At 39.9% G+C, this 25,047-nt stretch overlaps 1 protein-coding gene across 2 annotated transcripts in view; it reads left to right on the plus strand.

Moving 5' to 3' along the window:
• Positions 1 to 1,332: 1,332 nt before the first annotated feature.
• Positions 1,333 to 25,047, plus strand: part of LOC100596514 (zinc finger protein 33B) — a 46,346-nt gene continuing 22,631 nt past the window's right edge. For both annotated transcript variants that reach the window (XM_003282112.4, XM_012503881.2), the window contains exons 1-4: positions 1,333 to 1,477; positions 3,279 to 3,331; positions 7,807 to 7,951; positions 8,232 to 8,327. In XM_003282112.4, coding sequence (XP_003282160.3) covers positions 1,336 to 1,477; positions 3,279 to 3,331; positions 7,807 to 7,951; positions 8,232 to 8,327 — 436 coding nt within the window. In that variant the 5' untranslated portion in view covers positions 1,333 to 1,335. The remainder of the gene's footprint in view (positions 1,478 to 3,278; positions 3,332 to 7,806; positions 7,952 to 8,231; positions 8,328 to 25,047) is intronic.

Here is a 25,047-nt window from a genome sequence, read left to right on the forward strand (position 1 = left end):
TTTTCCTCTATTATAAAATGTAACTGACATTAAATTTATAGTTTCCGTCCTTGGCATTGCATCCCTTTTTTTTTTTTTTTTGAGACAAGGTCTCACTTTGTCACCCAGGCTGGAGTGCAGTGGTGCCATGATGGCTTACTGCAACCTGGGGCTCAAGTGATCGTCCAACCTCAGCCTCCTGAGTAGCTGGGATCACAGGCGCCTGCCTACATGCCCGGCTAATTGTTATTTTTAATTTTCCGTAGAGATGGGGGTCTCACTATAATGCCCAGGCTGGTCTTGAACTCCAAGGATCAAGTGGTCCTCCTGCCTCCGCCTCCCAGTGTGCTGGGATTACAGGTGTGGGCCACTGTGCCTGGCCCACAATTTATACTCGTTTAGTGGTTTAAATGTTTCAATACTGTATAATGTGAATTTTATCACGTGTGATCTATGTATATCTCTATATTCCAAATTGTTAGGAATGACATGCTCTTTGGAATACTCCATTCTTTCCCTCACTGTTTTGAAATGCTGTATTTACTACAATTAAACAATACTCTTAATCATGGTGTCTTATTTCCATGGAGCAGGTGCCAAACTACTTTGAATAGAGCAATATTATATATATAGATAGATATAGATATTTCTCAGGCATTTTTTCCAGCTTTTTAAAACGTATACTGGCTGTTCATTTAGGTTTTTACTTACTCTGGATAAAGTTGAGAATGCTTTTGTAAAGTGCACAATACACTAAAGATCAAAGAGAAAAAATACATACAAAAATTTGTTGATTTTCTTTTAGGAATTTTGTCTTCCTAAGAAAGGTACAGATAGACTAAATGTATTTCCATTTAGTCAAGCAATTTTAATGTCACAGAGGAAATCATATGTGACATTTTCTTCTTTCGGATTATGTCTATTTTTTGACTTTTCAATTTCTGTCTATTGCATTAACGATTTTGATGAAGTAGCTTTCCTGTGGCACCTCCCCCATCCCCCCCAACCCCTCTCCCAAAGAATCGCTGATGCTGTCAAAGTCTTTTAAACTGTATGGATGAGAGCTACTTCCTAACATTTAAAGTGAAACTGACACGCAGCTGTCCTTTCTTTGAGGCGTCTGTGTCTAACCCGCACACTGGCTGCACACAGACCTCCCCTGCAGTACATCCCTTTGGGTCGCCCCGAGGGAGCCAGGGCTGCGGGCAGTTCCCACACCAACTCAGACTGCATCCGCCCACTGCCTAACGGGGCACCTCTCCGCCAATCCTGAAGGGCTGCTCTCGCAGCCTCAGGGGAAAGGTAGTTTCCAGGTTGGGCGCCGACAGCGCAAGGCTTTGCGCGTGGGCTCTGCGCATGCCTCGTCCACTGGCTACCTCTGCGTTTCTGCGTTTCCGCCTTTCCTTTTGTTTGTCTCACGTTTTGCGTGGGAGGCGGTCCTGGGATTTCAAGGTCTACCGGCTCTTTTATGGCGAATGCACCCCGATGAGAGAGCGGGGTAAGCCTCGGCGGGTTGGGCAGGGACGGAGAGGGGGCCCCGCGCGACTCCGGGAGCGGGCGGCAGGGGGCCAGTGCCAAGTGGTGGCGAGGAGTCCCGGGGACCTCACAGGGAAGCCGGGGACGGCGGGGCTGCAGCATGTCTGCCAGCACGCTAGGCCGGTTCCTCAAAGGCGCAGCCTCTGTACGGAGCGGGCTACGCCGTGTGCGTCGCCCTGTTTGTAGGGGCCGCGGAGGAGGGCATGTGCGCTTGCGCTGTCCGAGCGCTGAGCCTTGCGGGAGGGGCAGTTCTCTGGCCGAGCGTGCGCGCGTGTGCTAGGGTGCTGCGGTACCTGGTTAGGGAAGGGCGGGTGCAGTCGCCCGCCCGCCCTACAGACTCCGTTCCCGGTTCTGCATTCATCCTCTTTAGGTTCCCAACTGCCCTCCAGTCATGTCCGTCACTACATCTTGTTATTTGCTGTTCCTCTGTCCTAACTTGATCTTGCACTCAGGAAGGATCTTCAAGAATTACATAATTTTGGCCTAGCGCGGTGGCTCTCTCCTGTAATCCCAGCACTTTGGGAGGCCAAAGAGGGTGGATCACCTGAGGTCAGGAATTCGAGACCAGCCTGACCAACATGACGAAACCCCGTCTTTACTAAAAATACTAAAAGTAGCCGTGCGTGGTGGTACATGCCTGTAATCCCAGCTACTGAGGCAGAGAATTGCTTGAACCCGGAGGGCGGAGGTTGCAGGTAGCCGAGATTGCACCATTGCACTCCAGACTGTGCAACAAGAGCGAAACTCCATCTCAAAAAAAAAAAAAAAAAAAAAAAGAATTAACTAATTTTGCCTCATTTGTTAGAATAAAAAATATTTTTTTCGTTTCTTGTTTGTCAAGGTTACTGACTTGTTCAGGATCAAAGTTTGTTAGGGAAAACTAAAAGTCACATCTGACCCCTAAGCCAGTACTGTCTACTTTTCCACACACATCAAAGCAAGTTTAAAACATCCTTTTGTGAAATAACAACAAAGTTAGATGAAGAAATTAAAACTGATTTTTTCTTTTTTTTTTTTTTTTTTGAGACAGAGTCTCGCTCTGTCACCCAAGCTGGAGTGCCGTGGCAGGATCTCGGCTCACTGCAAGCTCCGCCTCCTGGGTTCACGCCATTCTCCTGCCTCAGCCTCCCCAGTAGCTGGGACTGCAGGCACCCGCCACCACGCCCAGCTAATTTTTTGTATTTTTAGTAGAGTCAGGGTTTCACCGTGTTAGCCAGGATGGTCTCGATCTCCTGAACTTGTGATCTGCCCGCCTCGGCCTCCCAAAGTGCTGGGATTACAGGCGTGAGCCACGGCGCCCAGCCCGGATTTTTTCTTTGAAGCACTGCCGCTTATGGCTTTCTGTGGAGTCACTCACCAGAGGTTAAGTAACATTACTGGGAAAATCGATAGCTTAGTCCTATTTTCTACAATGGTTTTAGTGTTAATGTTTCTTCATTAAATGTATTGTTAACTTGTTTGGCCAATATTGTCATTATACATTTTTTGTGAAGACTGAGGGAGATTGAAATCCTTAGGGAGCAAATATTTACTTTCACCTGGTGAAAAATCTTGTGCCCAAGAGCTACGTGGTTATGTTGGAGTTATGTTAGGGTGGTCTTTCACCATGTCTGCCCCCGTTCCGAAGTGTCAGAGGACATTGATATTCTTCCAGAGGGAGCATTTTACCTAGTGGGTGTGTATGGCTTCTTAGGGCAGAAGAATCCGGGAGTTGCCAGGCAGGCCAAATCTTTCATGACCCCATTCCTCTTTTTCTAACTCAGCTGTATCTTCAGAGTTGTCTCCGTCTGTCCAAGAACAGAACAAAATGAACAAGGTAAGTCGTTTATTAATTCCCTACTTTACTTTGCGGTGGACTTTGTGAGATTTGTAAGAGTCAATATGGTTTTTGTTTTTTTTTGTTTTGTTTTTTTTGTGAGATGGAGTCTTGCTCTGTCGCCCAGGCTGGAGCGCAGTGTCCCCATCTCCGTTCACTGCAAGCTTGCAGCCTCTGCCTCCTGGGTTCAAGCAATTCTCCTGCCTCAGCCTCCCGAGTAGCTGGGACTACAGGCGCACGCCACCACGTCTGGCTAATTTTTTGCATTTTAATAGAGACGGGTTTCACCGTGTTGCCCTGGCTGGTCACAAACTCCTGAGCTCAGGCAATCCGCCTGCCTCGGCCTCCCAAAGTGCTGGGATTACAAGCGTGAACCACCGTGCTTGGCCAAGAGTCAATATGTTAAGATGAGAAATTAGTAATAGATAAAAATTGAACTTCCCAGAAAATATAAAGTAACATATCAATAGCAGGGCCAAGTTAGAGTCAATAAGTTGAGCTTCATTGTGTTTCTTATGTTTCCAACAACCATGGCAGAAAGGAAGACACTGGATACAGACAGACTGACTCCTCTGAAGACACAAAGACTTCCTGGCAGATACCTTTTTTGGTTATAACATAGGGACCCATAGTGAATAACCTTCTAGGTATAGCCTGAAATGAGTGCAGCCTATTGAGTCAGACTGCTTTTTTAATTTTTATTTTACACAGATTCCAATTTTCTTTTGGATGTACTGTTTGATTAATAAGTTAAAATGTATTTTAATTTTAATTTTTTTATTTTTTTGAGACAGAGTCTCGCTCTGTTGCCTGGCTGGATGGCTCACTGAAACTTCCGCCTCCTGGGTTAAAGTGATTCTCTTGCCTCAGCCTCTCGAGTAGCTGAGACTACAGGCGTGCACCACCACACCTGGCTAATTTTTGTAGATTTAGTAGAGACGGGGTTTCACCATGTTGACCAGGATGGTCTCGATATCTTGACCTCATGATCTGCCGTCCTCGGCCTCCCAGAGTGCTGGGATTACAGGCATGAGCCACTGTGCCCGGCCAATAAATTAAAGTGTATTTTAATTTTTTTTTTTTTTTTTTTTGATACAGAGTCTTGCACTGTCACCAGGCTGTAGCACAGTGGCTCAATCTCGGCTCACTGCAACCTCCAGCTCCCTGGTTCAAGTGATTCTCCTGCCTCAGCCTCCCAAGTAGCTGGGATTACAGGCATGCACCACCACGCCCAGCTAATTTTTGAATTTTTAGCAGAGACAGGGTTTCACCATGTTGGCCAGGCTGGTCTCAGTCTCCTGACCTGGTGATCTGCCTGCCTCGGCCTCCCAAAGTGCTAGGTTACATATTTTAATTTTTAATGAATCTTATTTCTACATGTGTAGCAGATAGATAGAAAACCCCCTAAATTTTAAATACAGAACTTAATGAATTATTACAAATCCATGGCGCAAGTAATGAATACATAGGTCAAAACAAACATTGCTAGCACTCCTGCAGCTGCCATCTTGTCCCCCTCACAATCCTGACACCTCCCTGCTCATTCACTCATTTACATTTAATCTGTGGCTTCAGTGGCAGAGTTGACTAGTTGTGACAGGAACCTTTTGGCCTGCAAAGCCGCAAATATAATGATGTCTGATGATGTGGTTTTTTTGTTTTTTGTTTTTTGTTTTCTTTGGAGAGTGTCTCACTCTGTCACCCAGGCTAGAGAGCAGTGGTGCAATCTTGGCTCGCCGCAGCCTCTGCCTTCAGGGCTCGAGGGATTCTCCTGGTTAAGCCTCCCAAGTAGCTGAAATTACAGGCATGTGCCATCACACCTGGCTAATTTTGTATTTTAATAGAGATGGGGTTTCACTTGGCCAGGCTGGTCTCAAACTCCTGGCCTCAAGTGATCCGCCTGCCTTGGCCTCCCAAAATGCTGGGATTACAGGTGTGAGCCATCATGCCTGGCTAAATATTTAATGTCTGATTTTTTACAGAAAAAGTTTACCAATCCCGATATTAGTTTATTAAGTTTATTTGTTGGTGGTGTGTACTATTTTAGATGACTTTACCTACTTCGAGGTCATGAAGATAATCTCTTTTGTTATCTTTTAAAATATTTATTGTTTTAGCATTCACATTTACCTCTCTTTCATTGGAATAGGTGTCTACTTTTGTATGAGGTAGATGTCAGATTCCTGTTTTTCATTCAGTTAATGTAGAATTATTTTTGAAAAAACCATCCTTTCCCCACTGTTTTACATTGTGATATTTGTCATCAATTATGTGTACATATATGTCTGTGTGTTTTTTGGACTATGTTCTGTTGGTTGGTTGTGCCAGTGCCACACTTGGTGAAACATCTTAGTGTCTAGTAGTCAGTTTAACACATTTTTTCTTCAGCAAATCCTGGCTCTTCCTAGTTCCTTGCATTTCCATACAAATATTGTTAGTATTCTTAAAATAACTTGCTGAGACTTTCTTTGGGGTTGAATTGAACCTATATATAAATTTGGGAGGAATTACTTACCTTTTTTTTGAGACAGAGTTGCCCAGGCTGCAGTGCAGTGGTGCAATCTTAGCTCACTGCAACCTCCACCTCCTGGGTTCAAGTGATTCTCCTGTCTCAGCCTCCCAAGGAACTGGGATTACAGACACCCACCACCATGCCTGGCTAATTTTTTTCTATTTTTAATAGAGATGGGGTTTCTCCATGTTGGCCAGGCTAGTCTTGAACTCCTGACCTCAAGTGAGCTGCCTGCCTTTACCTCCCAAAGTACTAAGATTACAGATGTGAGCCACTGTGCTTGGCCTCCAGTTCCAATCTTATTTTCTTTCCCCAGTTTTCTGACATCTTTCTGATTTTCTCTTGATGGCTTTGAACACCACTATATTATAAATGTCTCTGTAGTCCTTGTTTCATTCTCTCTGTAGTCCTTATTTCATTCTTGACCTTCATATTATGCTTCATTTTTTTTTTTGAGATGGAGTTTTGCTCTTGTTACCCAGGCTGGAGTGCAGTGGTGCCGACCTCAGCTCACTGCAATGTCTGCCTCCCAGGTTAAAGGGATTCTCCTGTCTCAGCCTCCTGAGTAGCTGGGATTACAGGAGCCTGCCACCATGCCTGGCTAATTTTTTGTATGTTTAGTAGAGATGGGGTTTCACCATTTTGGTCAGGCTGGTCTCGAACTTCTATCCTCAGGTGATCCACCCGCCTCGGCCTCCCAAAGTGCTGAGATTACAGGCATGAGGCACTGCACCCAGCCTATGCTTCAAATTTAATATAATTAGGATGTTTCTTGCTAGAATACCACGTCCAACCTATTTTGCCCTAACTTTCCTGGTTTACATTGTGGCCCTAGTATCTGTTCATGGAGATAGCCAGAGGAAACATTTTTTTTCTTAATGAATGGGTGACCACATTTTGTTTCTCTGCCTCCTATTATCCGTGCCCTATTTGCATCCTGATTTCTTCTACAGGAGTTTATGTAAATGTTGTTTTGTCCTTTGCCGTTCTCAATAGAATTGGTTCTGTAAACAAAACCTGGTCACGTAATTGCAGTATATGCTCACATCTCATCTTTGGCTTTCCCTTTTTCACAGCAGTGATCCCTAAAAGATGTGCCCTAGAGGATATCCAGAACAATCCAATTGGGTGTCTTCTCCTATGTACTCCACAGAGGTTTCAAGTATAATAGTTCCAAAATCTTTCCATTTTCTACACATCCTTATTATTGTCTCTGAATTAAAGGATTAGAATCCAGGATATGTATTGCAATGAAGAAAATGTCAGGCTTTCTACATTTTTAAATCTAAATGAGAATTAAATTAGAATTCATAATAAATGTACTATTTGTGTGATTTGTAAATATAAATCTGTAGTTCTCAGTAATATTCTTGAAAATGGCAAATGATCAAATACTTTAGAGACCATTGGTGTAAAATTACTCTATAACCCATTTCCTTGGCTTTTGTTCTTAAGACAGCACCAGGCCATTTCCTGTGCTGTCTGCCCTTTTGTTGATGTCTGCAGTGTGTTGGAAGCCCTCACCTTTGCTTGTATCATGGCCCTGTGCTTATGAAGAACGTAATAGAGTGTTCTTCATAATTCAACCAACAGCTGTACTTCCTCAGTGAAACTCAAAGCAGAGCTAACTTTGCTCCTAACGTTAGTCTATTGGGTTTGTACTTTCACCTTAGTACTTGTAACACATTACCACATATATTTCTTACCACTCTGTGTGTTCTTTGAATACAGGAAGATTTTTATTAATCTTAGTGTTTCCAGCAGTGATGATAGTTCCAGGTACATTGTGGGAATTTGATTTTTTTTTGCATGAATTAATATCTTAATGCATTAATGGCAGAATATTTCTGTTACGATTTTTTTCCTAAAAGCATAAAGCAAAACAAATATTCTGTGAATAATAATCATGGTAAGGATTAGCCCATACTTCTTTTTTCATGCCACCTAATTCTGAACATTTCAGGTAGAGCAGAAGTTCCAGGGGTCAGTATCGTTTAAAGATGTGACTGTGGGCTTCACCCAGGAGGAGTGGCAGCACCTGGACCCTAGTCAGAGGGCTCTGTATAGAGATGTGATGCTGGAGAACTACAGCAACCTTGTCTCAGTGGGTAAGGTCTGTTCACTGTATCATTCTAAATAGCATTTCTTTATTTTGATTATGAAGCGTACAGGCAGTCTGTCTAGTTTAATGACATTAATTAGGCTTAGGTTGGGCTTCAGGAGTCAGTGTTGACTGATCATCTCTGAGCACCAGAAGATACTTGTGTTCACCTCTCCAGTGAAAATGTTCCACTGACAACTTGAAGCAGCCCCAGAAGCTTCTTCCTGCTTCAAAGGCCTGAAGTCTAGACTGCTTGGTCCAAATCCTAAATTATTTCCTGTTAACAGGGTATTGTGTTCACAAACCAGAAGTGATCTTCAGGCTGGAACAAGGAGAAGAGCCATGGAGACTGGAGGAAGAATTCCCAAGCCAGAGCTTTCCAGGTGAGTTAATATGTACTGCACAGATTCACATCAGGGGATTTGTTGTTTCCCAGTAGTTAATTCAGGGTTTGGCAACTTTGGAACATTTTTCAAGAACATCTCCATAGGGGTCCTAACCTCTGGAAGTGATGGAGAATGCTGATTCCTAAATCAAACCTCCAGATACTACTCACAAAAAATTCCTCCTTTTTGAATCATTTTTTGAATGTTTACTATTCTTATACCTGCCAATAGTTCAGTCTTTGCCCACCTCAACTTTACTATTGTTTTTCTCAAAGCACTTTCAGTGTCCCACCTTAACCTCCATTGTTTTGTGTTTATTCAGTTGTCAGAATTTTTTATTCACTCATTTTTAAACTCAGCACATAATTTTTGAGTACTTGCTGTGTGCTGAGGATATGATAATGAAAAAACTTAGGCCGGGTGTGATAGCTCACACCTGTAATCGCAGCACAGGTTGAGGTGAGCAGATCACTTGAGGTCAGGAGTTTGAGAACAGCCTGGCCAACATGGTGAAACCCCATCTGTACTAAAAATACAAAATTAGCTGGGCATGGTGGCAGGTGCCTGTAATCCCAGCTACTTGGGAGGCTGAGGCAGGAGAATCACTTGAATCTGGGAGGCAGAGGTTGCAGTGAGCTGAGATTGCACCACTGCACTCCAGCCTGGGTGACAGAGTGAAACTCTGTCTCAAAAATAAGTAAATAAATATAAAAAATAATAGTAATAAAATTATGTCTCTAAGTATATTATGTATATTTATGTTTATATATATTAAATGTTCTGTGGTTTTAAAGACTATGAAAGAAATTAAAGCAAGTTAGATTACTTTAAGGAACAGTCGGGGAAACCTTACTGTGGTCAACATTAGAGCAGAAATTTGAATGAAATGACTGTGTGAGCCATGAGGATTCTGCCCCTTTTCAGCAGGGGTAATAGCAGCTGCTAGCCTTGGACAGGAATGTGCTTGGTGGTTTTCAGGAATAGCCAAAAAGTCACAGTGGCTGAAGGGAGGGCTTGATTGGAGGAAGGGCATGAGGTGAGGTGAGGGAGGCAGCTAGAGTCCAAAGGTGAGCCTATCATAAGCCTTATTTGGTTACAATCTGTTTAGTGGTAGATTTTCAGCAGATGAGCAATATCTGATTTATATTTCTATAAGATCTTTCTCACCTTTGTAGAGAAAATACTGGGCATGGCATAGGGCATAGAGAGCTCATTAAAGGCATGTGGTAGTTTTGCTTATGAGTGATTATGGTAGCTTAGACAAAGCCAGAAGGCAGGAGGGAATGGGATGAGGTTTGATTCTTTCAGTATTTGGAAAGTGAATGGGGCAATAACAAAAGAACTAACATTTGTAACATCAGAAGGAAGGGGAAGAAGTGTTTAAAGTATTTGAAGAAGTAATGGCTGGACCTTCTCAAATTTAGCAAAAGATATAAAACTACACATTCCCAAGTCTGAAATAACATCACATAAATTAAGTCCATGGCAAACTCACACTGTAATTAAATTTTTGAAAACTAAAGACAAAAAAAATTTTCAAAGTAGCCAGAGACAAACAACACATTTCCTACAGGGAATGACTGTGGGTTTCTCTTCTGAAACTGGTGGCTGGAAGGAAGTAGTATATTTTCTCAAGTACTGAAAGAAAAGCACTATCAAATAAAAATTCTGTATCTTTTGAAACCATATTCATGAATAAAGGGGAACTAAAGGCATTATTAGACAGGGAAGCTAAGAGAAAATGTTGCTAGCAAACCTAGCTTTAAAAATTGGCTGAAAGTTCTCTAAATAGAAAGGAAATAACACAAGAAGGCTTGGAATGTAGGAAAGAAAGAAGATTGGAGTTTGGCAAAAATGGGGATAAATATATTTTTCTCATGAGTTTCTAGAATCATTTTTGATGGTTGCAGCAAAATGCTCTGTATGTAGGGGAAACACTTAAGACAATTATATTTTAAAAGTGAGGAGAGTAAAGGGGCCTAAGTGGAATGAAACTTGGTACATTTCACTTGAAGTGGTAAAATGCTTGATAGACTGTGATAACTTATGTACATTTTAATACCTAGAACAACTACTGAGAAAACTATAAAATGTGGTACACTTAGAAACACTGTAAATAAACCAAAACAGAGTCTAAAAAAATATTTAGGTAACTAATTGGAAAATAAGAAAAAAGGAACAGATGAATGGAAAACAGAAAACAAAACAAATAGCCTAACAGAGCAATATTTACCTTAAATGTAAATGATCAAAGTACACTAATTAAAATATAAATTGGCAGAGTGGAAAAAACATAAAACATAATTCTAAAATTTTTAATTTTTGTGAGTACATAGTAGGTGTATTTATTTTTGGGGTACAGGAGATGTTTTGATACAGGCACGCAATGTGTAATAATCACATTAGGGTAAATTGGGTATCTATTCCCACAAGTATTTATCTTTTGTGTTATAAACAATCCAGTTACACTCTTTTAGTCACTTTGAAATGTACAATTAAATTATTTTTGACTGTAGTCATCCTGTTGTGCTAGCAAATATTAGGTCTTATTCATTCTTTCTAACTATTTTTTTGTACCCTTTAACCATCCTCACCTTCCCCCAACCCCACCCCACCACCTTTCCCAGTCTCTGGTAACCATCCTTTTACTTTCTACTTCATCTTCATGAGTTCAGTTGTTTTAATTTTTAGCTTTCACAGATAAGTGAGAACATGCAAAATTTAACATTCTGTGCCTCCATTTCCATCTAGGTTGTTGCATATGACAGGAACTCTCATTCTTTTTTATGGCTGAATGGTACTCCATTGTGTATATGTACCACATTTTCTTTATCTATTTATCTGTGAATGGACACTTGGGTTGATTCCAAATCTTAGCTCTTGTGAACAGTGCTGCAGTAAACGTGGGAGCAGAGATATCTCATTGATGTTCTGATTTCTTTTCTTTTGGGTATATATCTAGGAGTGGGATTGCTGGATCATATGATAGCTCTATTTTTAGTTTTTTCAGGAACTTCCAAACTGTTCTCTTTCAGCCATATGAAGTGTAAACCATGCTCTGTAAGTGCTCACCTGACTTTTAGTTCCTGTGAAACTGCTTCTTTTGTGTAGATAGTTGCCAATCTTAGTCTTCCTGCGGGGGAGTGGGTATGATCAGTGGCGTTCTCTATTCCACCATCTTACTCCACCCATCCTAAAAATGTTTTCTTAGGAAACTCATAGTGAACAACATAGGTTGATAAAGTATATAAAAAGATAAACTGTGCAAACATTAATCAAAACAAAATACAGTAGACTCCAGAGCAAAGAAAATTATTAGACAAAAAGAACATTATATAATGATAAAAGGATCAATCCAACAAAAATGCAATGATCCTAAATGTGTCTCTAGCAAACCTCAAAGTACACCAAACAAAACTGATTGAGCTAAAAAGAGAAAAGCACATTTTTAATTGTAGTTGGAAAATTCATCACTTCCCTCTTAGCAATTGATAGAATTACTAGCCATGTGATTACTAGCAGATATAGAAGAACAGGACAGCAACATCAGCCAACAGGACTGAAGCATCATTGTAGAATAGTGCTCAACAAGGCCAGGTGCGGTGGCTCATACCTATAATTCCAGCACTTTGGGAAGCTGAGGTGGGCAGATTGCTTGAGGTCAGGAGTTCAAGAGTAGCCTAGATAACATGGTGAAATCCTGTCTCTACTAAAAATACAAAAATTAGCCAGGCATGGTGGCGCATGCCTGTAGTCCCACCTACTTAGGAAGCCAAGGCAGGAGAATCTCTTGAACCGGGAGGTGAAGGTTCCAGTGAGCCAAGATTGTGCTACTACACTGTAGCTTGGGTTACAGAGTGAGACTCTGTCTCAAAAAAAAAAAAAAAAAAAAAAAAAATGGAAGAAGAATAGTGCCCAACAACAGCAAAATATAATTTTTTTTCTCAAGTGTCCATGGAATATTCAGAAAGATAGACCATATCCTGGGCCATAGATAAGCCTTGGCAGATTTAAAAGAATTGAAATCATTCTGAGTATGTATGTTTTCTGGCCATAATGAAACCAAACTACAAATCAGTAATAGAATGACAATAGGAAAATATCTAATCATTTAGAAATTAAACATCAGACTTCTAAATAAAGTCTGGAGTGAAGAAGGAGCCTCAAATTCAATAGTAGAAATGCATAGACTTAATGAAAATGAGACCGTACCATATCAATATATGTGGGAGGTAGCTAAAGCAGCGCTGATAGAGAAAGTTACAGCACTAAGTGCTAACATTAGAGAAGATGATAGGTCGCAAACCCATAATTGACTTTCTACCTTAAGAAACTAGCAAAGAGCAAAACAAAACCTTTGTTAAGTAGAAGGAAGAAAATAACACTGGAAGCAGAAATCAGTAAAATTGAAAATAGGAAAAAGTAGAGAAAACTAATGAAACATAGGGTTCTTTGGAAAAGAATCAATAAAATGGATAAATATCTAGCAATATTGATTAAAAATATGAAATGAGATGACAAATCATCAATATCTAGAATGAAACAGGGAATATCACTCCACCATCCATTTAACAGTATAATAAGGGAATCTTGTCAACAACTTTATGTTCATAAGTATGACAACATAGGCCAGGTGTAGTGGCTCATGCCTGTTATCCCAGGACTTTGGGAGGCCAAGGCAGGTGGATCACCTGAGGTCAAGAGTTCACAACCACCCCGGCCAACATGATGAAACTCCGTCTCTACTAAAAATACAAAAATTAGCCTGGCATGGTGGTGCACGCCTGTAATCCCAGCTACTCAGGAGACTGAGGCAGGAGAATGGCTTGAACCCAGGGAGTGGGAGGTTGCAGTGAGCTGAGATTGCACCATTGCACTCTAGCCTGGGCAACAGAGCAAAACTCTGTCTCCTAAAAAAAAAAAAAAAAAGAAAAATGACAACATAGAAGAAATTTACCAGTTCTTCAGAAACCACAAACTATTACAACTCAATTAGGGTGATATAGATAATTTGAATGACCCACAGGTTTTCATAAAGGTTGACATAATTTGAATCAAAGAATTTAAATTTTAAATAAAAACCTCCAAAAAACCAATTTCCAAGTACAAGAGAGTTGTTGTTCTCACTAGAGAATTCTACCAAACATTTACACAAGAATTAATGATGATTTTACACAATGTCCTCAGAAAATAGAAGCGGGAATATTTATTTATTTATTTATTTATTTATTTATTTATTTAGATGGAGTCTTGCTTTGTCACCCAGGCTGGAGTGCAGTGTTGCGAGCTCGGCTCACTGCAACCTCTGCCTGCCAGGTTCAAGTGATTCTCCTGCCTCAGCTTCCCAAGTAGCTGGGACTACAGGCTCATGTGACCACGTTTGGCTAATTTTTTTTTTAGTAAAGACGGGGTTTCAGCTTATTGACCAGGCTGGTCTCGAACTCCTGACCTTGTGGTCTGCCCACCTCGGCCTCCCGAAGTGCTGGGATTACAGGCATGAGCCACTGTGCCCGGCCAAGAGAGAACATTTCTTAACACATTTAAAAAATAATTTTGATGTCAAAACCATACAGGCAGTACAAAAATAATAAAACTACAGACCTATACTTCCCATAAATTTAGTAGCAAAAATCTTTAACAAAATACTAGCAAATAGAAAATAGTCATGTAAAAAGTATACACTATAACCAAGTGGGATTTACTTGAGTTATACAAGCAAGGCTGGTTCAACATTCAGAAATCAGTCAATGTAATTAACCCACCATAAGCTAAAGAAAAATGATACATCAGTTAATATAGAGGAAGCATTTGACAAAATGCAATATCCGTCCGTGATAAAAAATCTCATACAAGACATTAAGAGGATCTTCCTCAGTTTGATAAATGAACATGCACAAAATATCTATAGCAGATATATTTGCTGGTAAGATGAAATGTTTTCCCTGTAAAACTGGGAACAAGGCAAGGATGTTTGCTCTCACCACTCTTATTCATTGTAGTACTGTAACTTCTTTCAAGCACAATGAGGCAAGAAAATGAAATAGAAGGCATACACATAGAGAAGAAATAAAACTGTTGACATTTACATATGACGTGATTGTATATGTAGAATATTACAAGGAATCTTAGAAAATAAAAACCTCAGGCCAGGCCTGGTGGCTCATGCCTATAATCCCAGTACTTTAGGAGGCCAAGGCGGGTGGATCACCTGAGGTTGGGAGTTCAAGAGCAGCCTGACCAATATGGAGAAACCCCATCTCTACTAAAAATACAAAATTAGCTGGGTGTGGTGGTGCATGCCAGTAATCCCAGCTACTCGGGAGGCAGGAGAATTGCTTGAACTCAGGAGGCAGAGGTTGTGATGAGCCGAGATCACACTATTACACCCCAGCCTGGGCAACAAGAGTGAAACTCCATCTCAAAAACAAAAAAAAAAGAAAACAAAATAAAATGAAAACCTCCCAGGATGAATGAATGATTTCCAAAAGGTTTCAAGATCCAAGATGAACACATATAATGAATTTCTCTCCACTAATAATGAACATATGCAAATCTAAATTAAAAACATAATACCACTTATTCCATAGAAAATTAAATACTTTGGTATAAATTGAACAAAATATGTATAGGACCTTTGTGCTGAAAATTACAAAATGCTGATGAAAGAAATAAAAGAATACTGAAATAAATGAAGATACATGGTCTCTTGATAGACTGGGAAACTCAACTTAGTAAGTGTGCCAGTTCTCTCCAAATTGACCTACAGTTTAATGGCATTCCTGTCAAGATTCCAGGAAGGTTTTTCTCAGCTTTAAATAAGCTTATTCCAAAATTTCCATAAACAGTCAAAGGAACTATATATATATATATATATATATATATATATATATATATAATATGAAACAATTTTGAGAAACTTTTTATCAGAAGTCTTGAGAAAAAGAATAGTAGGAGGAATTATTGTATCCAGTGTTAAGGCTTATTACCTTAGTCTCCCCTTTTCTGTGATTTTGCTTTCTGCAGTTTCAGTTACCTGAGGTCAACTGTGTTTCAAAAATATTAAATAGGAAACTTCAGAAATAAATAATTCCTAAGGTTTAAATTGCACACTGTTGTGAGTAGCATGATGAAATTTTGCACTGTCCTGTCCCAGGACATGAATCAACCCTGTGTCCAGCATACCCAGGCTGTATATGCTACCCATGAGTTAATTAGTTAGTAATTGTCTTGATTATTTACTGTCACTATATGTGTCCAAGTAATGCTTATTTTACTTAATAATGGCCCTAAAGCGCAAGAGTAGTGATGCCAGCATATTGTTATAACTTTTCTATTTTATGATGTTGTTAATCTCTCCCTGTCCCTACTTTATAAATTAAACTTTATCATAGGTTTGTATATTTAGGAAAAAACATAGTATTTATAGGACTCAATACTATCTGAGGTTTCAGGCTTCCACTGGGCGTCTTGGAATGTGTCCCCCTTGGATAAGGAGTGACTACTGTATGTATATATTAATAGCTATAATCAAGAGGACAGGATGTTGGTTGAATATACACGTTAATAGAATATACACATAGAACAATGGAAAAGAATAGAAAACTTCAACATTGATTATGCTGTTATAGGCTATATGTTCATGTCTCCCCAAAATTCATATGTTGGAGCCCTCACCTCCAGTGTGGTGGCATTTGGAGATGTGGAGCCCTTGGGAGGTAATTAGGGTTAGATTAGGTCATGAGGGTGGGGCCCTCACGATGAGGTTAGTGCCTTACAGGAAGAGGAAGTGAGAGCTTGCTCACTCTCCGTGTGCATAGAGGAAAGGTGACATGAACATGCAGTGGCTGACTGCAAGCTGGGAAGAGGCCCTCACCAGGCCCTGGCCATGCTGGCATCCTGATCTCAGACTTCCAGCATTCAGAACCATGAGGAAATAAACTTCTGTTGTTTAAGCTATACAGTCTGTGGTATTTTGTTATGGCAGCTGAAGCTAAGACATTTGACAAACTGTTGACAAAAATGCAAAATAAATTCAGTCAGGTATTCAGCAAATGATGCTGGGGCATTTTGACAATATATTCTTTTGTATGTAGTAAAATATATATAACATGAAATTTGCCATTTTAACAGTTTTTAAGTGTACAGTCCAGTGGCATTACACTCACAATGTTGTATAGCCATAACCACAGTTTCTAAAACATTTGCATTATTTCAAACAGAAACTGTATTGCCATTAAGCAGTAACTACACATTCCCCCCTCCCAAGAGCCTATGGTAACCTCTTATCTAGTTTGTCTCTGTGAGTTTTGACTGTTGTGAATATTTCATGTCAGTAGTGTGACAACATTTGGCCTTTTGTGTCTGCCTTATTTCACTTAGCATGATGCTTTCAGCTTTAATCTGTATTGTAACAAGTACCAAGACTTTCTTTTCTGGCTGTTTAATCCATTCATCTGTTGATGTACACTTGGGTGTACCTTTTGGCTGTTGTGAATAATGCTTCAGTGAACACTGGCATATCATTATCTGCTCAAAGTTCCTGTTTTCAGTTCTTTTGCATATAAACCTAGGTGTAGAATTGTTTTATCAAAGTGTATTTCTTTTAGCTTTTTGGGGTACCACTGAATTATTTTTAATGTGTATATATACACAGATATTTGTTTTTGAGACAGAGTCTCACCCTGTCACCCAGGCTGGGGTGCAGTGGCGCTATCTCAGCTCACCACAACCTCTGCCTCCTGTGTTCAAGTGATTCTCCTGCCTCAGCTTCCCGAGTAGCTGCGATTGCAGGCACATGCCACAACGCCCAGCGAATTTTTGTGGTTTTAGTAGAGATGGTGTTTCACCATGTTGGCCAGGCTTGTCTTGAACTCCTGACCTCAGGTGATCACCCGCCTTGACCTCCCAAAGTGCTGGGATTACAGGCGTGAGCCATCGCACCCAGCCTTACCTACTCTTTCTTTTGTTGCTTATCCATTTTATGTCATAGTTAAGAATCCATCATCAAACCCAAAGTTTTCCTTATGTTTTCTTCTGAACATTTCTTCTAAACATTTTATTTTTTTAGATGTTATTTTCAATTCATTTTTGTGTATAGTCAAAGTAGGGATCTAACTTTATTTTCTAACTTTATTATCATGTGGAAATCCAGTTAACCGAGCATCATTTTTTGGTCATTTGTCATGATTTCAAACAGAAGCTGTATTGCCATTAAGCAGTAACTACTCATTCCCCCTTCCCACCAGCCTGTGGTAACCTCTAATCTATTTTGTCTGTGAGTATGACTGTTACATTTCATGTCAGTAGCATGACAATATGTGGCCTGCATCAACTGAAAGAAAAGGCTTTTCTTTCTCCCAGTGAATAGAATTGACACCCTTGTCAAAAATCAGTTGACCATAGGTAGTGTATTTTTGGGCTCTCACTTGTATTCCATCTGTCTGTATGTCTACACCTATGACATGACCACACTGTTTGGATTATTGTAGCTTTCTAATAAGTTGTGAAATTGGACATTTTGAGTCCTCTGACTTTGTTCTTCTTTTTAAAAATTGTTTTGGCTATTCAGGGCCCTTATAATTCCATGCGACTTTAAGGATCAGCTTTTTATTTTGGTAAAAATGCTGATGGAATTTTGATAGGGATTGTGGTAAATCTGTAGATCATTTTGGATGGTATTATCCTTTTAACAATATGACATCTGTCTAACTGTGAACATGAGATACTGTTTCCTTTATTTACACCTTCTTTAATATTTTTCGTCAATATTTTGTAGTTTTCAGTATAGAAGTCTTGCACCTTCTTGGTTAACTTTATTTCTAGATAGTATTTTATTCTTTTAGATGGTGCTATAGATAGAATTGTTTTCTTAATTTTCTTTTCAGATTGTTCTTTTCAGGTGTGTAGCAACACAACTGATTTTTGTGTCTTGATGTATTCTGCAACTTTGCAGAATTCATTCATTAGCTATAGCATCTTTCTTGTAGTTTCTTTATGATCTATCTTTAGGATTATGTCACCTGTGAGTAGACATAGTTTTATGTCTTCCTTTGCAATGGATGCTTTTCTTTCTTTTTTTTGTTTGGCTGGAACTTCTACTGCAGTGTTAAATAGCACTGGCAAAAGTGGGTATTTTTGTCTTCTTCCTGATGTTAAGAGGAAAGCTTTCTTTCATCAGTGAATATGATGTAAAGCTGTGAATTTTCTATATGTGCCCTTTATCATGTTGAAGAAGTTCTATTCTGTTTTGTGTTTTCTGAGTGTATTTATCCTGAAAGGGGGTTGGATTTTGTCAACTGCCTTTCCTGCATCAACTGAGATGATCGGGTCCCTTTTTTACTTGTTTTATTAATGAGTGTATTACATTCATTTTCTTTTCTTTTTTTTTTTTTACATTGATTTTCTTATGTTGAACCACACAGGCATTTCCAGGATAAGTCCGCCTTGGTCACTTGGTCATGGTGTATACTCCTCTTAATATACCATTAAATATATTTTACTGGTATTTGTGTGTGTGTATATGTGTTTGTGTAGCTTTGTATGTGTATTCATATGCATCATTCATTCACTCACTTATTCATTTGCATTTGTATTTTTTTTTAAGAGACAGAGTCTCACTCTGTTGCCCAGGCTGGAGTGCAGTGGCACAATTATGGCTCAGTGCAGCCTCGAACTCCCAGGCTCAAGTGATCCTCCCCACTCATCCTCCTGAGGGGGCTACAGCTGTATACCAGCATGCCCACTATGCACAGCTATCTTTTTTTTTTTTTTTTTTTTTTTGGTGGAAACAGGGTCTCACTATGTTGCTCATGCTGGTCTTGGACTCCTGACATCAAGTGATCCACTTTGGCTTCCCAAACCTCTGGGATTACAGGTGCTATCCACCATGCCCAGCCTCAGTCTAAAACTATTAACTGTAAGAACTGTCAGTTTCTCCCTTGCATTCTGTCAGTGTTTGCTTTACATGTTTCAGGATGTTGCTTGGTACATAGTTATAATTTTTATATCTTATTGATGGAAAGACCCTTTATTCATATATAGTATTCTTCTTTTGTCTCTTGTAACAGCTTATGACTTAATCTATTTTGAGTGAAATTAGTGTAGCCACCCCAGTTCTCTTTTGGTGGCTATTTTCATGGAATATCTTTTATCAGCCTTTCAGTTTTAATTTATTTGTGTCTTTGGATTTTAAGTCAGTTTGTTTTGGACAATGTGTAGTTTGATCATGTTTTTAAAAAATCTATTCTGAAGCTGGGTGGTTGACACCTGTAATCCCAGCACTTTGGGAAAATCTCTTGAGCCCAGGAGTTGGAGACCAGCCTGGTCTACAAAGTGAGACTCTGTTTCTACAAAAAAAAAAAAAAAAAAAAAAAAAAAGTTGGGTGTGGTGGTGTGTGCTTATGGTTCCAGCTACTTGGGAGGCTGAGGCAGGAGGATCCCTAGAGCCCAGGAAGTCAAGGGTGCAGTGAGTCCTGTTTGTGCCACTGCACTCCAGCCTGGATGACAGAGCAAGACCCTGTCTAAAAAATAAATAAATCCATCCTGCCAGCCTCTGTCTTCTGATTGGTGAGTTCAAGCAATTATCATTTAAAGTAATCACCAACAAGGAAGCACTTCTGCCATATTGTATTTTGTTTTCTGTATGTTGTATACCTTCTTTGGTCCCATATTCCCTTTATTACTGCCTTCTTTGTGTTTCATTTTTTTTTTTTCAAGACCAAAGTCTTGCTCTGTTGCCCAGGCCAGAGTGTAGTGGTATGATCTTGGTTCACTGCAACCTCCTCCTCCTGGGTTCAAGCAATTCTCATGCCTCAGCCTCCCAAGTAGCTGGGACTATGGGCACGTGCCACCACACCCAGCTAAGTTTTGCGTCTTTAGTAGAGATGGTGTTTTGCCATGTTGGCCAGGCTGGTCTTGAACTCCTGGCTTCAAGTGATCCACCGGTCTAAGCCTCCCAAAGTGCTGAGATTACAGGCATGAGCCCACCACGCCTGGCCTGATTTTTATATTTATTCCCTTCTCATTTCCTTCTGTGTATATTTTTTAGATATTATTGTCCTTGTAGTTAACCATGGGGATTACTTTCACATTCTAAATTCATGACAATCTAGTTTAAATTGATTCTCTCGTAACTTCAATATCATATGAAAACCTGGCTTCTACCTAGCACCTTACTCATTCCCTTTATGTTGTCACAGATTACATCTGTATACATTGTGTGCCCATAATGTAAATTTATATTTAGTTCTTATCCATTTGTCTTTTAAGTCTTGCAGGAAGTAAAAAAAATGGAGTTACAAAGCAAACATATAATGACCCTGGCTTTTGTATTTGTCTATATAGTTAACTTTATTGGAAATCTTTATTTTTTCCTCCAGATTTGAGTCTAGTTTCTTTTTATTTCATCTTGAGAGACACCTTTTAGTGTTTCCTGTATAGCAGGCCTAGTAGTAACAAACTCTCTCAGAATTTGTTTATCTGGGATTATCTTCATTTCTCTTTCATTTTGAAGGACAGTTTTACCAGCTAGAGAATTCTCAGATGATAGTTTTTTTCTTTCAGGATTTGTATGTGTCATCCATCTGTCTTCAGGCCTTCAATTGACTTCTGAGGAGAGATATCAGCTCCTAATATTAATGAGGATCTCTTGTAAAGTAAAAATGCCACAAAACTTTCCCACCATTTGAAGTCGCCTTTTTCCTGATTTAGCATTCACTTGGTTACTGTAAACCTTTAATTGTTTTCCAGTTCTAACAAGGTTGGTTTTTATAGTTCTTGTTTTTTGGTGTTTCTGTGTGGAGACAGTTTGGAGCTGTGTACTCCACCATTTGATTATGTCACTCAGCACCGTTAACTGAATGGACCAGTTGTCCATTCAAGAACAACAACAAAATGAGATATGCAAAGAAACAGGAAAAATGTGACCCATGCACAGGACTATCAACAGGCAACACAATAATAACTGCCATTTAAGTTGGCAGAAACTGGGTTGTCTGGTGCAGATCAATGTATATTGTGTAATTTGAGGAAGAGCCAGTAAAATAATGAAAAATGAACAAAACCTTGGGAAACGGATATCATTAGGTGCATCAGCATATACAAATGGGAGTATCAATATGAGAGAACAGAAAGGGAAAGAAAAATTTTTTGAAGAATTCACAGAAACACCCATAATTTGTTGAAGAACACTAATATATTCATCCAAGAAGCTCAACAAACTCATAGGAGGATAAATGCAAAGAGACTTATACCCAGACACGTCATAATGAAAGATGTTTTTATCATGCTCTTATTTGACCTGCCTTATAAAAGTGATAATACAAGTGCTGGTGAAGATTTAAACTGAATTATTCATACATTTTTGATGGTATATAGAATGCTACAGTCATTCTAGAAAGTAGTTTGTCAGTTCCATTTAAAACTAAAAACAAACTTAGCATGTGAACCACTAGTTGCACTGTTAGACATTTATCCTTGAGAAATAAAAACTTAATGTTCCATCAAAAAAATTCCACAGCAGTTTTATGGGTAATAGCCCAAACCTGAATAATCCAGATCTTCTTGAATGGATAAATAATGTGTGGTGTGTCCATACCATGAAGTGTTACACAGTATTAAAATGGAATGAATGACCAATACATGTAACATTATGGATGAATCTCAAGAGATTAAGCTGAGTTTTAAAAAACCCCATCTCAAAAATTTACATGTTGGTTCTGATCCACCCCACAGAGTTGGGATGAACCCTCTTACCCCCTGTGTTTGGTTTAGATATCAAAACTGGTAATGATATCAAGAGTGTAAAAAAGAGTTTATTACTTATAGAGACAGGTTTCTAGGGAGACCAGAGAAGGCTCCTAAGCAGGTCTAAATGTGGATTGAGAAAGAAGGGAGAAGAATGGTTGCTTGTCATTAGGAATTTGGGGTGGGGTGAGCACATACAAAAAGGATGGAGTTTGTGTGGTTTGAGTTTCCTACTGGCATTGAGGGAGGGACCACCTAGGCTTTATTATTGGCTTGCCCAAATGTAGGGTAAGAAGGGAGATGGGTGGGATTTGAAATCTATTATCAGCCAATTATCACAAAGGCAGTTAGGCTGTTTATTATAATACCTCATGATCTGTTATTTGTGTAACAGTTTTGAAATGACAGCATAGGGATGGAGAACAGGTTCGTGGTTGCCAGCGTTAGGAAGGCAGAGAGGGTGGGAGATGGCTGTAGTTACCGTGTGTGGGATCCTGGTGATGGGACTGTTCTGTATCCCCAATGTTGTGATTTTCACAAAAATCTATACATGTGGCAAAATTTATAGAACTAAATATACACAACTAAGGCATGTGAAACTTGTGAAATCTGAATAAGGTTGATTGAATGAATCAATGTCAGTTCTTGGCTGATATTGGACTATAGTTCTGCAAATTTTTACCATGGAGAAAACTGGGTGAGGGGTATACAGAATCTTCTCATTATCTCTTCCAGCTGTACGTCAATTTAAGAATTGTCTCCAGGCTGGGTGCAGTGAGTGGTACATGCCTGTAATCTCAACACTTTGGGAGGCCAAGGTGGGTGGATCACTTGAGCTCAGGAGTTTGAGACCAACCTGGGCAACATGGTGAAACCCCATCTCTACAAAAAGTAAAGACATTAGTCAGGTGTTCTGGTGCGTGCCTGTGGTCCCAGCTACTTGGGAGGCTGAGGTGGGAGGATTGCTTCAGCCCAGGAGGTCAAGGCTGCAGTAAGCTGTGATGGCACCATTTGACTCCAGCCTGGGTGACAGAGTGAGAACTTGCCTCAAAAAAAAAAAAAAAAAAAGAAAGAAAGAAAGAAGAAAGAAAGAAGAAAAAAAGAACTGTCTTCAAATAAAAAGTTTTGTAAATTGCCTACCAACTATAAATAATTCAGCATCTTAATCTTTAATAAAGATAATAGACAGGCCGGGTGCGGTGGCTCATGCCTGTAATCCCAGCACTTTGGGAGGCTGAGGTGGGCAGATCACGAGGTCAGGAGATGGAGACCATCCTGGCCAACATGGTGAAACCCCGTCTCTACTAAAATACAAAAAATTAGCTGGGCATGATGGTGTGTGCCTGTAGTCCCAGCCACTCGGGAGGCTGAGGCAGGAGAATTGCTTGAACCCGGGAGGCGGAGGTTGCAGTAAGCCAAGATGGCGCCACGGCACTCCAGCCTGGCGGTAGAGCGAGACTCCGTCTCAAAAAATAAAATAAAGGTAATGGACAAAAACATATTGTACACTATTTGTTGAAAAATCACAGCACACTTTCTATATGAGAGTTGCTGGATCTCTTGTATCAGCAGTTTTACTGAATCTCATAGAGGATCTACTGTCCATTACACAGACAAGAAAAAAATAATAAAACATAAAGTTTGGGAAGGCAAATTGTCATTTTGTATGCAGACGATTTGATTATCTGTACAAGCAAATGTTACACAGAAGTGATTTAGATTACTAAAAAAAATTAGGTGGTTGGCTGTAAGAACAATGCATATCAGTTGTGTTATTTATACACCACAGAACAGGTAAATAAGAAACAATTTTCTTGAGAATTATATGAGATATAATTCACATACTATACTCTTCACCAATTGTACGTGTATAAATCAATCACTGTTAGTGTATTCGCAGGATTGTGCAACCTTCCCGACAATTTTTTTTTACTTTTTTTGAGTCTTGCTCTGTCGCCCAGGCTGGAGTGCAGTGGCGCGACCTCAGCTCACTGCAACCTCTGCCTCCCGGATTCAAGCCAGTTCTCCTGCCTTAGTCTCCTGAGTAGCTGGGATTACACAGCCTCCTGAGTAGCTGGGATTACAGGCGCATGCCCCCTCACCCAGCTGATTTTATATTTTCACCATGTTGGCCAGGCTGGTCTCAAACTCCTGACCTCAGAATATCCATGCGCCTCAGCCTCCCAAAGTGCTGAGGTTACAGGTGTGAGCCACCGCACCTGGCCGACAATTGTTTTTTTGAGGCAGAATCTTACTCTGTCGCTCAGGCTGGAGTACAGTGGCACGATCTTGGCTCACTGCAACTTCCACCTCCTGGGTTCAAGCTATTCTCCTGCCTCAGCCTCCCGAGTAGCTGGGATTGCAGGCGTGTACCTCTACACCCAGATAATTTTTTGTGTTTTTAGTAGAGACAGGGTTTCACCACGTTGGCCAGGCTGGTTTGGAACTCCTGACCTCAAGCGATCTGCCTGCATAGGCCTCCCAAAGTGCCGGGATTATAGGCGTGAGGCACCGCGCCCGGCTGACAATGTTTCTTAGAATATTGTCATCCTCCCTGAAACAAAGCCAATATCTGTTAGCAATTACTTTCTCTTTCCCCTTTCCTGTAGCCCTTGGCAAACAAAATTGAATTTTCTGTCTCTGTGGATTTGCCTAATCTAAATATTTCATAAAAATGGAACTGTATGTGACCTTTTCTGCCTGGCTACTTTTTCTTAGCATAACATAAAGGTTCATCCATGTTGTAGCACGTATCAATATTTCACTTGTTTTTTATAGCCATATAACATGGTGTATAGATATATACTACATTTTATGTATCCATTTGTCAGTGGATGGACATTTGGTTTTAGTTCTACTTCTTGACTATTATGAATAATTCTGCTGTAATTGTTCATGTATAAGTTTTCACATGGACATGTATCTTCAGTCATTTCAGATATATACCTAGAAGTAGAATGCTGGTTATGTGGTG

Source organism: Nomascus leucogenys, chromosome 18 (genome assembly GCF_006542625.1).
Source record: "Nomascus leucogenys isolate Asia chromosome 18, Asia_NLE_v1, whole genome shotgun sequence".
Classification (NCBI taxonomy): domain Eukaryota; kingdom Metazoa; phylum Chordata; class Mammalia; order Primates; family Hylobatidae; genus Nomascus; species Nomascus leucogenys.